Source organism: Callithrix jacchus, chromosome 8 (assembly GCF_049354715.1).
Source record: "Callithrix jacchus isolate 240 chromosome 8, calJac240_pri, whole genome shotgun sequence".
Classification (NCBI taxonomy): Eukaryota; Metazoa; Chordata; class Mammalia; order Primates; family Cebidae; genus Callithrix; species Callithrix jacchus.
In genome coordinates this window covers 104,060,425-104,073,680 of record NC_133509.1, presented here as the reverse complement: position 1 = coordinate 104,073,680, position 13,256 = coordinate 104,060,425, and the positions used below count along the sequence as shown (strand labels likewise).

The following is a 13,256-nucleotide window of genomic DNA, read 5'->3' as shown; positions in this document are numbered from 1 at the left end:
TTCTAGACATGTATTTGCTCTCAGTCACTTAGGCCTAGGTATCTGCTTTTTCCTCCCGTGGACTTGGAAAAAACAGCTGTTTTTAACTGGTTGCAAGTAGTTGGTTATAAACACATGTGAGGCACTTATGATGAAAGAAGAACTCAGTATAACTGACTTTTCTGTGCAACTAAGAATTGATGCCTGTGGAGCTCTTTGAGCTGTACTGACAGCATTGGCTGTGCCCATCTGGCTTTTCTCAGCTCTTAAGTGGTTATGTGGTCTCCAGGAGGCAGTCACTGCTCTGTCTGTATTGTCAGTATCTTTGATTATCCTTCTCTTTATGGTTTGAAACTTGAAGACCCTGCGACAGTTCACTTGGGCCTTTTTGAAATGTTAAGAGGCTTGGATACATTTTTTAGATATACCAGGAAAAGAAGTAGTGTCTTGCCTTGCAGTAACCTTTTTTTTCTTCTTTTTTTTTTTGAGATGGAGTTTTGCTCTTGTTGCCCAGGCTGGAGTTCAGTGGCGTGATCTCAGTTCTCCACAGTCCCAGTTGCAAGCAATTCTCCTGTCTCAGCCTCCTGAGCAGCTGGGATTACAGGCATGTGCCATCATGCCTGGCTAATTTTGTATATTTAGTAGAAATGGGGTTTCTCCATGTTGGTCAGGCTTGTCTTGAATTCCCAACCTCAGGTGATCACCTGCCTTGGCCTCCCAAAGTACTGGGATTACAGGTGTGAGCCCCCACATCCGGCCCTTGCAGTTAACTCTTAATTCTACCAGTGGAGTCAAATTGTCTTAAAGCTACTTACCAAACCTCATTTTAGCAGATAGCTTTAAGCTTCCAGTTTCATTCCAGAGAATGTGATGAGGGCTTTAACTTCAATTTGTTCACTTATTGAGTATCATTAGATAAGACGTCATGTAAAGCTCTAAGGGCCATTGAAAAATGAACACTGTTTTGCCTTTAAAGAGCTTCCTGTATAACAGAGATGACAAAAAGGATGTGCATGAGCACACACACAGGCCCATGCACTCAAGGTAAAAGTAGCTTCTGAGCCCCATAAAAAAAGGTAATTAAGGAGGTCTTGAAGAGATTTGGGGAGACTAGTAAAGTTGTCACGCAATTAGCATTTCAAAGGACCCTGAGGGATAGGTAGGATTTCAACCCCTTTATTCCTCTGCTCCTACTTACTACATTATAGTAAAAATGCTATAAAAGAATATCTGGACTGGGCATGGTGGCTCACGCCTGTAATCCCAGCACTTTGGGAGGCCAAGGCGGGCGAATCACAAGGTCAGGAGACCATCCTGGCCAACATGGTAGAACCTCGTCTCTACTAAAAATACAAAAATTAGCTGGATGTGGTGGTGCACGCCTGTAGTCCCAGCTACTCAGGTGGCTGAGGCAAGAGAATTGCTTGAACCTGAGAGGCGGAAGTTGCAGTCAGCCGCAATCACGCCACTGCACTCCAGCCTGGCGACAAAGTGAGACTCTGTCTCAAAAAAAAAGGACTATCTGGGCCAGATTAGGTGACTCACACCTGTAATCCCAGCACTTCGGGAGGCCAAAGCAGGAGGATTGCTTGAGCCCAAGAGTTTGAGACCAGCCTGGGCAACATGGTGAAACCTCATCTGTACAAAAAATTAGCCAGGCGTGGCACCATGTGCCTATAGCCCCAGCTACTAGGTAGGCTGAGATAGGAGGATTGCTTGAGCCTGGGAGGTGGGGGTTGCAGTGAGCCGAAATCGTGCTACTGCACTCTAGCCTGGGCAACAGAGTGAGACCCTGTCTCAAAAAAAAAAGATATGAAATTGGCTGCAGGAAGATGGAAAAAAAGAAACATGTATTCAGTGATGGAACCCATAGTGGAGATTTTTTTTCCTGCATACTTGTGCTCCACCATCTAATACACTCAAATCTTTTCATTAATTCATCATATATTTATTAAAAACTTTACTATGTGCTAGGCATAGTTCTAGAGACTTGGGATACAGTGGAGACATAACCCCTGCTATCATGGAGCTTACTTTCTAGCAGGGGAAACAATGAACAATAAACATAGTAAACTATGTAGTATGTTTAAAAGGTTAGAAGTGCTGTAGAAAAAGTAGAACAGGGTAAGGAAGATAGGAAGTGGTATTGTGGGGCCCAGGGGGTTGTAGTTGTACACAGAATGTTGATATAGGCCTTATTGAGAAGGTCATGTCTGAGTAAAAACCTCAAAGTGCTTGAGGGGCTAGCCATGCAGAAATTTGGTGGTGGACCATTTCAAGGAGAGCCAGCATGAAAGTCCTGAAGTAAGAGTATACCTGGTGTATTTGATAAACAGCAAGGAAGTCAGGGTGTTAAGGTAGAGTGGGGAATGGGATAATAGTGGAAGATGAAGTCAGTGGTGAGTGAGGCAAGAGGGGGTGTGCATGTATAGCATGTGACTGTACTGAATACTGTAGGCAATTGGGACATGATGGTAAGGGTTTGTGTAGCTAAACGTAGAAAAGATACAGTGAAAATACAGGGTGTTTTTTTGTGTGTGTTTTTTGGGTTTTTTGGTTTTTTTTTTTTTTGAGACAGTCTCACTCTGTCACCTAGGCAGGAACAGTGGTGTGATCTAACCTCACTTTAGCATCTATCTCCCAGATTCAAGTGATTCTCATGCCTCTGCCTCCCAAGCAGCTGGGATTACAGACATGCATCACCATGCCTGGATAATTTTGTATATTTAATAAAGACAGAGTTTCACCATGTTGACCAGGCTCAAACTCCTGGCCTCATGTGATCTGCCCACTTTGGCCTCCCAAAGTGCTAGGATTACAGGTGTGAGCCACTGCTTCTGGCCAAAATACAGTATTATAATCTTATGGGACCACTGTCATTAACTGAAACATCATTATGCAGCGCATGACCATAATGGGTTGCAAGGAATGGGCAAAAACTCTAAAGACTCTGGCAAGAAAATTAATCCTGGTGTTTTGCATTTGGGATTGATTTCAGTACAGAATACTTAAGTGGTCTCTTTTATAGCCCAAAGTGCCATTGAGGACAACTTCTCAGCATGATTGATAAGTTGCACATCAAGAAATCTTGACCACATTGCTTTCAGCTTTTGAGTCAAAAACATACTCATTCTTGGAGGACTTCATGAAGCTAATGAACTTGACACTAAACAAAAGCAACTGATACTGGCTAGAAATGGGAATAGTGCTCTGACTCTTCAAAGGCCTGATGCAATAAACCCTGGCTGAATGTTATGAAAGTGGGGCATAAGTAGAGAAGGGAGGGAAATTAGGACATACACATTTCCCTTTGTCTTCTCTAGGGTGACATTTGGCCTTGGCATTTAGAAAGATCTTTATCTGAATTTTGAGCAAGGTGTTTTCTTCTGGGATCCTGGGGTCCTCTAAGGTAGTAAGTGGATCACTGATACTGAAATTCTGTGAGATACTTTGTTCTCATTTTCTTCTCTGAGATCTTGCAACAGTTAAGGTTATAGTCTTCCCCACCCACCTACCATCTCTTTTAAATCAAAGAAAGATGAATATATGGGGACTTCGGCCTCAACTTACAACTAAACTTAAAAAGAATTGTCAGCTGACTGGGCACAGTGGCTCACACCTATACTCCCAGCACTTTGGGAGGCTGAGGCAGGTGGATCACAATGTCAGGAGTTTAAGACCAACCTGACAAACATGGTGAAACCCTGTCTCTACTAAAAATACAAAACAAAATAGTAAAAATGCAAAACAAGGAGGTGGTGGCACGCACCTGTAATCCCAGCTACTCAGGAGGCTGAGGCAGGAGAATCACTTGAACCCACGAGGTGGAGGTTATAGTGAGCCGAAATCGGACCACTGCACCCCAGCCTGGGTGGCAGAGCAAGGCTCTATCTCGAAAAAAAAAAAAAAGGGTCAGCACATTTGGCTAAGCCAGCCATAGCAGATGGCCCAGAGAAATGACTGTTGGTTAATACGGAATTTCATGAACAAATGGCAGCTCAGGAATGAGTCAAATCCTTTCTCCTGGGTATACTCTATTTTATTTATTGGTACCCATTGTTAGCAATTCAGTCAGGACTCAGTTCAACAATCAGGGGTGAGGTTGATTTTTACCTGGGTCCTTTCCCACAGTCTTAGAGATGACCCCGAAGGGATATTATGTGGTTTATATAGTTCTTGGATAAAAATATGCCCTTCCTAACTCCTTCCAATTTGACCCTGCTATTGACCTGCACAGTCTGACTAGATGACAGAGGAAAGGAGACTCTCTATTCTTTCTGATATTGGCATTTTGACTTTAGCTATTTCACATTACAGGAGAAGCTGGCTTATACAAATTTCCAGGACTAATAATCTCAAAAAAAATTATTCTATGTAAACTGTAGAGTACCAGCTATATTCAATCATCTGAAACCTGTGAACCAAGAAAGAAACGATAAAGAACCTCTCTGAAGCCATTTATTGCTATGATTGTACAGTCTTGGTTACCTTAAACAAACAGCCACCATAATTCTACCTGTACCTGTTTTCACCTCAATCTCTGGGTTTATTGATTTCCTCTTCTTTTTCAGATTTCCTAGGTACCAGCATGGGTGGAAAGAAGGAAAAAAAAGACATCGTGTTAAAATTGCTACCAAGAAGAGAGATCAGGGCCGGGCGCAGTGGCTCACGCCTGTAATCCCAGCACTTTGGGAGGCCGAGGCGGGTGGATCACAAGGTCAGGAGTTCAAGACCAGCCTGGCCAAGATGATGAAACCCCGTCTCTACTAAAAATACAAAAATTAGCTGGGCATAGTGGTGGGCGCCTGTAATCTTAGCAACTCAGGAGGCTGAGGCAGAGAATTGCTTGTACCCAGGAGGCGGAGGTTATAGTGAGCCGAGATCGCACCACTGCACTCCAGCCTGGGTGACAGAGTGAGACTCTGTCTCAAAAAAAAAAAAAAAAAAGGCGAAATCAGATGAGGTCAGATTGCATGAAAGAGCAATACAAACAGTTTTTTCAGGCATTGATACCCTTCAGTTATTCTTTAGATCTGAAAGTTATTGATTTGTGTTCCAAATCAGAAAGTTCGGTTTGGTTGATACACTTTAGTTCTATGATAGCTGATTATTATGAGACCTTTCATCTGTCCTCTTTTGACATACTTATTTTAAAATTCCTCTCTTTTCAAACACTATCAATTCAAGTATTTGTGCACCTGGTGGACTTTGGACATTGCACTCCAGGTTCTAGGTATGCAAGAGTAAGTAAGACAGATCCAGTTCTACTCTCATCGTGTACTCAGTGTCAGCGATGTGATGAAATGTCTTTTTTTTTGAGATGGAGTTTCGCTCTTGTTACCCAGGCTGGAGTGCAATGGCACGATCTCTGCTCACCACAACCTCTGCCTCCTGGGTTCAGGCAGTTCTCCTGCCTCAGCCTCCTGAGTAGCTGGGATTACAGGCACGGGCCACCATGCCCAGCCAATTTTTTGCATTTTTAGTAGAGACGGGGTTTCACCATGTTGACCAGGATGGTCTCGATCTGTTGACCTCGTGATCCACCCGCCTCGGCCTCCCAAAGTGCTGGGATTACAGGCGTGAGCCACCGCGCCCGGCCCGATGAAATGTCTTATGATAAAGCTATAGAGCTTGCGTTCGGGGTACCATTGAATACAGTGCCCCTCCTTTTAATTTAGGACTTCAGAAGAAAACCAGCCTATCTGATAACTGCCAGAAAGATTTAAAATCTAAATCTTCTGAATGTAAGCTTCTGGCTCCATTCCTATTCAAACTCTTCCATCTTCCAAAGGCAGCTGATATGGTGGAAAGCAAGATTCTGGTTCAAATCTTAGTTCTGCCATTTTCTAGCTTATGACTTGGGATAAGTCACTTAAATCCCCCCACCTCCCTTTTTTTGAGGCAGAAGGATTAAACAAGAGACTGTTACTAGATTTAAATCAAAGTTTCTTTGCTAACCACCCTAGTGGGAATAGAGGCAGAAGTAAGATGTTAAAAAAGTAAAATTCAGAGAAGACCCATGAGCAGAAATGCTACTTGTCACAATTAACCTTACCTAGAAAAGAAATAGACTCAAAGGAACTTTTGGGGGATGATAGAATCTCTCAGACAACTATTTTGGGTTCTTTAGATTCCTATTTGTCCCTCTTCCCCAATTGTCTCTAGTTTATTTTCACTTTGACTAGACCCACCTTCCCTTTCATCCCACCTTAGAACCCAGTGCACTCAGACAGCCTAAGGGTTCACCGTGGCAGTCTATGTCAGTGTTTAACTTTTCCTCATCCTCTTTCTCCATGAAAAATCCACTAGTCCTGTGTCCTGGTCCCTCTCTTTTTCTTTATGGTTTATTAGCAAACTTGATGTTGGGCTGAGATGTGAATGTGATAAATCTATTTTCCATCCTGGACAATTAAAATATTACTAATGTCAAATATGGAGAAAAATTTTGTCACCCACAAAATAAATTGAGCACCTAAAGCTGGCTGTGTGAGCAGATGGGTGCAGTCTGGAACCTTTTGCTGTCATAAAAAAGATATGTACATGGTAATAAGTACATTATCTCTTCCATGAGACAAAAGAAGAATTGTGTTAGGGGGCCAAAAGCAGAAGATACCCCTAGAGCCATATTATTTCTAGGGAAGGGACATTGTTCTAGTCATTTGCCCTCCAAACACAGACTTTGAGAAATATTTGGAATGAATATTTGAATAAAGTGGAGTTGGGAGCGGAGGGAGGCACTTGGAGCAGAGACTGTGTAATGATACTTTGTGACTAGTGGTGCCATGCTTCTGGTAGGGAATAAGAGGGGATCCCTTGAGTAGATAAATGAACGCTCATTTGTTTGTGTCTAGATGCATCACATTTTGCCAGTTAGCCAAGGGCACATGTTTCTCTGTGTATACTGAGTTGTCTGATTGCTCAGAAGGAACTTGATCAGAACTTATGTGCATGTGTGCTGGATGGGTGTGATACCATTACCAGTGAAACAGAACCTCTGAATTTATCCCAAGTTCATAAATGATAACATCTTTATCTATGTTATAAGTTCCAGGCCTCTGGCACTTTTCTCAGTCACTGAAGAAGGAAGCCTGTAGGATGGTCCTTAAAATACAGCTTGCTATCGATGTCCTCTTGACTTTAATCTATATGTGGTATCTTTAAGGCCCACTCTCTAATTATAATTCTCAATACTTGGACCCTGCTTATTAAGAATGAATCCAAATCTTCTTTCTTTCTTTATCCTTAGTTCTCCCTGCTATTGGGGTGGTGGGCAGGGAAGTATCTATTATTCCCCCAGTGATTTTGGATTTTGTGGGGTTTTTTTTGTTTTTTTTGTTGTTTGTTTGCTGTCTTCATCATAGAAACTGAGGGCAAATGATTAGAGATGTTTTTTGCACATTTAAGTCATTATATGCTTCTGGTTCTGCGTATCCCTGGTTCAGATGCCTAACTATTCCCAAGCAGTTCAGTCTCATTTTGCTCATGATTAGCCTTTTCTAAGGTAACACTTGGATTCTATCTTGGGGATCAAAAATTTGATAAATGTTTTAAGTGGCTTTAGTTTCATTGACAATGGAATTGCAGTGGGTGGGTGTGGGCAATGCTTAAAGGCTAAATAAAGGCTCTTCATAAGAGCACATATGCTGAGAGGTGCTTCATCTTCTCTCTTTCCATAGCAACTTATCTGTAAGATTAAGTATTCTGCTGGTGGTATAGTTAATAAAATCTTAGTTCCTATTCAGAGCTGTTTCTTTGCCATTACTGGAACCTATTTACTTTCATCCTTTTCATCATTTGATTTTTTGTTTCCTTCTGTTTTCCCAGGTGGCATTGGTAGGGTGGTCAACGGAGCCTTCATGGTGCTGAAAGGGCATCGATCTATTGTTAACCAGGTCCGATTTAATCCTCATACCTACATGATCTGCTCTTCTGGTGTAGAAAAGATTATCAAGGTAAGGCACCTTCCCCATCTGTCCTTTTAGAGAAATTCTCACAATTTATAATTAGAGACTAGAATAATATATGTAGGACCTCATATCTAAACATACTAAAGGTCTATCAAAAGTCTCAGATTTTGACATATTACAAAATATTGGAAAGCTGATATTAAAAAGTGATGCCAGGCATAATGACAGTACCTGTAGTCCCAGCTACTTAGGAGGCTGAGGCAGGAGGATCACTTTAGCCCAGGAATTTGAGGCCAGCCTGGGCAACATAGCAAGATACCATCTTAAGAAGAAGAAGAAAAAGAAAGAAAGGTGATTTAAAATGCTCCTTTCAGAACCATTTAGTTTTTCATTAAACAAATTTTTTAGAGGCAGGGTGTTGCTATGTTGCCCAGTCTGGACTTGAACTTCTGGGCTCAAGTGCTCCTTCTGCCTGAGCCCCGCAAGTAACTGAAAATACAGGCAGGCGTGCATCACTGTACCTGGCTTGGAACCATTTTTTTAAACTAGTTTCTAAGCTTTGAAACAGAGGGTGTCTTCTTAACACTACTTCGTATGCCGCAACATTTTCAAAGGCCTTTGGTCTTGAGTATAATGAATTTTGCTTTAAAACCTCATCTGGAGGTTAGGAGAGCCACTATCCCTTCAGTTACTTTGTATGTACTTTGCATTAATTGCTGTCCTAATATGGCATGGATAAAACTAATGATTTCCAGAATCATAGTTAAACTGTCTCAGGATATATCAAAAAAACTATTGAATGTGGTTGTAATTGAGACTACCTGGGTATGAATACTAAATACTTACATCAGTTGCACATTGGCTGAATAAACTCACCTCTGCCAATAAATGCTTTTATAGCTGCAAAAGAGGGTCCCAGCCTGGCCTGTGTCCACAGAAGGTTGACCCACTGCCTCTCACTTGTATACCAATGGGTAGTACCATTTTCTCCACATCTGAGAAAATGAGAATTCAGGGTAAATAATTAATTCTTGAGGTCCCTGAGAGAATGACTTTTAAGTAAGAATAGGCGATGTTCCTGCTAAAAGCTAAAATACCTCGATTTTGGCTCAGTGTGGAGTCTCACACCTGTAATCCCAGTACTCTGGGAGGCTGAGGCAGGAGGATCTCTTGAGCCCAGGAGACCAGCTTGAGCAACATGGCAGGACCCAGTCACTACAAAAAAAATTAAAAATTAGTGTATACCTGTGGTCCCAGTTATTCAGGAAGCTGAGGCTGACGGATTGCTTGAACCTAGGTCAAGGCTGCAGTGAGCCATGTTGCCACCACTGCACTCCAGCCTAGGCAACAGAATGAGACCCTGTTTCAAAAAAAAAAAAATCCTCAATTTTTCTCTTAAAATGACTTTGAAAACCTGAGAGTTTTCAGAGAAAAAATTAAAATTGGTTTGCGGGCTGGGCGCGGTGGTTCACGCCTGTAATCCCAGCACTTTGGGAGGCCGAGGCGGGTGTATCATGAGGTCAAGAAATCGAGACCATCTTGGTCAACATGGTGAGACCCCGTCTCTACTAAAGATACAAAAAATTAGCTGGGCATGGTGGCGCATGCCTGTAATCCCAGCTACTCAGGAGGCTGAGGCAGGAGAATTGCCTGAACCCAGGAGGCGGAGGTTGCGGTGAGCCGAGATTGCGCCATTGCACTCCAGCCTGGGTCACAAGAGCGAAACTCCGTCTCAAAAAAAAAAAAAAAAATTGGTTTGTGATTATTTCATTTCATAATGTTCTTTTGTTGTTGTTGTTCTTAAAGTAACTATCCAGAGCTAAATCAAGTTGTACTTGATGGCAGGGGGCAGCTGACAGAAATATAATATTGAGGCTGGGAGCAGTAGTTCACGCCTATAATCCTGGCACTTTGGGAGGCTGAGGCAGGTGGATCACCTGAGGTCAGGAGTTTGAGACCAGCTTGGCCAAGATAGGGAAACCCTGTCTGTACTAAAAATATAAAAATTAGCTGGGCGTGGTAGTATGTGCTTGTAATCTCAGCTACTCAAGAGACTGAGGCAGGAGAATCACTTGAACCCAGAAGGCAGAGATTGGAGTGAGCCAAGATTGCACCACTGTACTCCAGCCTGAGTGACAAAGCGAGACTCTGTCTCAGAAAGAAAAAAGAAATGTAATATTGGCGTGTAGGTCAATATTTTTATTTGCCCTTAGTCCAACTTCCTTGATTTACTTTGCTAGTCCTGTGGATCAGGGCTGACTTTCACGGTGGCACATATTTCCCCATGGGGCTAGAATGAGGAAATCATTTTTACTGACTTTTTCTTTTTACAGATGATGAGATTTAAATTATAAATTAACTGCCCAAGGTCACACAGCTAATTAGTGGCAAAGCTAGAATAGAACCCTACCCTTTGTTCTTCCCAGCATACCACCACATTTGCCATGCCGGTGGGAAGGCAGCAAGCAGCCCCATTCCCCTGCTGGATTTGAGCCTCTCAATAGGGCAGTCATTGAAATGGCCCAGTCCCTTGCATTGCTTTCCCTTCTCCTTTGGCCGATGACTAATAGGTTGGCTCTGTAATGTGTCCTCTCCGGGCCTGCTGACGTCATTCTTTCTCAGAGAGCTTTCTGCTTAGGGACCTCCTTTGCAAGAGAAATTCCTGCTTGGCTGTGTACTCTGGGATGCTTCTGTGATCAGTCTCCCTATTTATTGTTTAGTCAACTATGTCATAGGTTGCAAAATAGCCAAGTTCTCAGAGGAAAAAGAGGAAAAAAATGTTTTCTCTGTGAGGTTATCCAGACTGAACTATGGAGTTCACTGCTACCTGGTTCTCATGGAATCTGAACTCTGTTCCACCAGGAGGCATGTTTAGCCCTTTGAAATGTTAAGTATGTACAGACGACCATAGTGAGAGGGAAAGCAAAAAGCCCTGGAGTTCTCAGCTTTGCTGTCTTGCAGGTGTCATCCCCAATCACAATCTAGTTGGGAATTACATGGCACTACGCATTGCAGGAAGGGCAGTGGTAAGGAGAAGGATGAGACCAAGGGCCATGCTGGCCTCATCTCTACTGGAATTACTGCCTCACCCTGTGCTAAAGGGCACTGAGTCTCAACCCTTGGTTCTGTCTCCCGTCTATAGAGTGAAGGTGCGGACAGTGACTTGCCACCCAGCAGTGCCTTATGAACTACCTGTGCCTAACTCCTATTTTAATAAATGTCACTTTCCTGCCTCCTATTTCTGAGAATATCAGTGCCTCAAAGAGCATTAGCCACCATGTTCTGGTCCAGCCTGAGACCTGCTTTTTTCTCTCTACCTCTACTCCCTCCTTCTCTCTGTCCTTGTCCTTTACTTCCATCTTCCTGGCTGGGAGAAACTCCCTGTTGTCAGGGACAACACAGGGAGACCCCATCTCTACAAAAAAATGTAAAAATTAGCCAGGCATGGTGGTGCCTGCCTGTGGTCCCAGTTACTTGGGAGGCTGAGGTGGGAGGATCACTTGAGCCCAGGAGGTCGACACTGCAATGAGCTATGTTCATGTCACTGCACTCCAGCATGGGTGACAGAGCAAGACCCTTTCTCAAAAATAAAAGCATATCATGATCACATGTATAACTCAAAACACTTGTCACTTAATTGCTTTCCATTTTTATAATGTTTAAATAAGAATTGAACTGCATCCTTTTTCTCAGCAGCCCCTTGAGCTAAACTTCACTGTGTATGGAGAGGAAAACATTTGTCTCATCTTTTCACTTCTTTTTTCTTTTCTTTTCCCTTTCTTTCTTTCTTTTCTTTTCTTTCTTTTTTTTTTTTTTTTTTTAGACAGTCTGGGTGGCATGATCATGGTTCACTGCAGCCTCAACCTCCCCAGGCTTAGGTTGTCCTCCCACCTCAGCCTCCTGAGTAGCTGGGACTACAGGTGCACACCACCACTCCTGGCCAATTTTTGTGTTATTTTGTGGAGATGGGGTTTTGCCATGTTGCCCAGGCTGGTCTCAAATTCCAGGGCTCCAGTGATCTTTCTGCCTTGGCCTTCCAAAGTGCTGGGATTACAGGTGTGAGCCACCACACCTGGCTCTTTCCAGTGAATTTTGTCCCATGATGAGGCATGTCTAGCCACATTTAACATGTAACAGGAAGTTGGTTTTTCACTGATTCCCTTCTGAGTTGTTAACTTTTGGTGTAAAGAAATTGCTGATTTCACAAATGGTTGGAATTGATACATTAATATTAAGGATGAGGACAGTCAGTACTTCTACTGTTCCGAAGTCTCTGAGGGTGAGTTTTAACATTCTGGTTGAGGCATTCAATTGAGAAAACATCACATTTATTGGTGTTGGGTATAGGCTTTGGTATCATTCTCATTTATGCATATAAGAAACAGGCTTTTAAGGGTGAGGTCATTTGCTCAGAGCCACAGGAAATGACAGGGCTGGAGTTCCTACCTGCTCCTGAAGCACTGTACTGTGAGTCCCTTGAGGATTGAAGACTGGCAGTCTGGAGTGAAGGTTTTGCTTTGCTCTGAATCTTGGATTGGATGAGACCCATCTAATCTACTGTTTAGAGGAAGGAGCTGAGTGTCGCCCGCTAACTAGGAGTGAGTGGGAACCCAAATTCAGGACTCGTGCCTCTTAATCCTGTGTTTCATTCCATTACTTCAGACATCAGGAATGAACAGTCTACCTCAGCTTAATACATTCCAGAGCCCAAACGCAAACTAACTTTAAATGTTGTGACTTTCATTCCTGAAGGGAAAATGTGGGAGCCGGGTAGTAATACACTGGAACGTAAAAACGGGCTCAGTGAGGAGTTAAGCCAGCATCTCACCATTATTATTTTGTACTTTTGTTAACAAATTCTGAGTTTCTGTGAAAATCTTCATATTAGAGAACATGGTTAATGACATTTTACCACTTTTAAACTGGAGAGGTGAGAGATTTGGCTCAGAATTACGAATAAGATACAAAAAAAAACATTCTAAGGGCTTTCCTTTTGGACCCCTCAGCTTCCTTTCTAAGCCACCAAGCTCTTTTATTCCCTTAGACATCTGTTTGCAGAGATAGTAATTTATAGCTTAAGCCACATGCTGGAGACCATGTGTAAACCTTCAGATAAATCCTTTATTTTATTCTACTTACTTTATGGTAACTGTAGTCTAGTGTTTAATCAAAAGTTCGTCTACCTACTCACTCATCCCTTGAGTAGTTAAAAATCCATGGACTTACTGAGTGTCCATGACTTACTGAATCAGAACCTCTAAGAGTGGGACTCAGGAATCAACATTATAATTGCTCTTCTGGTGATTCTTGTGCAGTCCAAAGTTTGAAAACCAATCAATCCCTTAAAACTCTCCTGAGGTTTTAAGCTGG

General features: G+C 42.6%; 1 protein-coding gene across 6 annotated transcripts in view; it reads left to right on the top strand.

The window, feature by feature from the left end:
- DCAF5 (DDB1 and CUL4 associated factor 5) overlaps nucleotides 1–13,256 on the top strand; it is a 106,822-nt gene that overhangs the window by 87,559 nt on the left and 6,007 nt on the right. For all 6 annotated transcript variants that reach the window (XM_078335238.1, XM_009006238.6, XM_009006237.6 and 3 more), the window contains exon 8: nucleotides 7,804–7,931. In XM_078335238.1, the coding sequence (XP_078191364.1) occupies nucleotides 7,804–7,931 (128 nt within the window). The remainder of the gene's footprint in view (nucleotides 1–7,803; nucleotides 7,932–13,256) is intronic.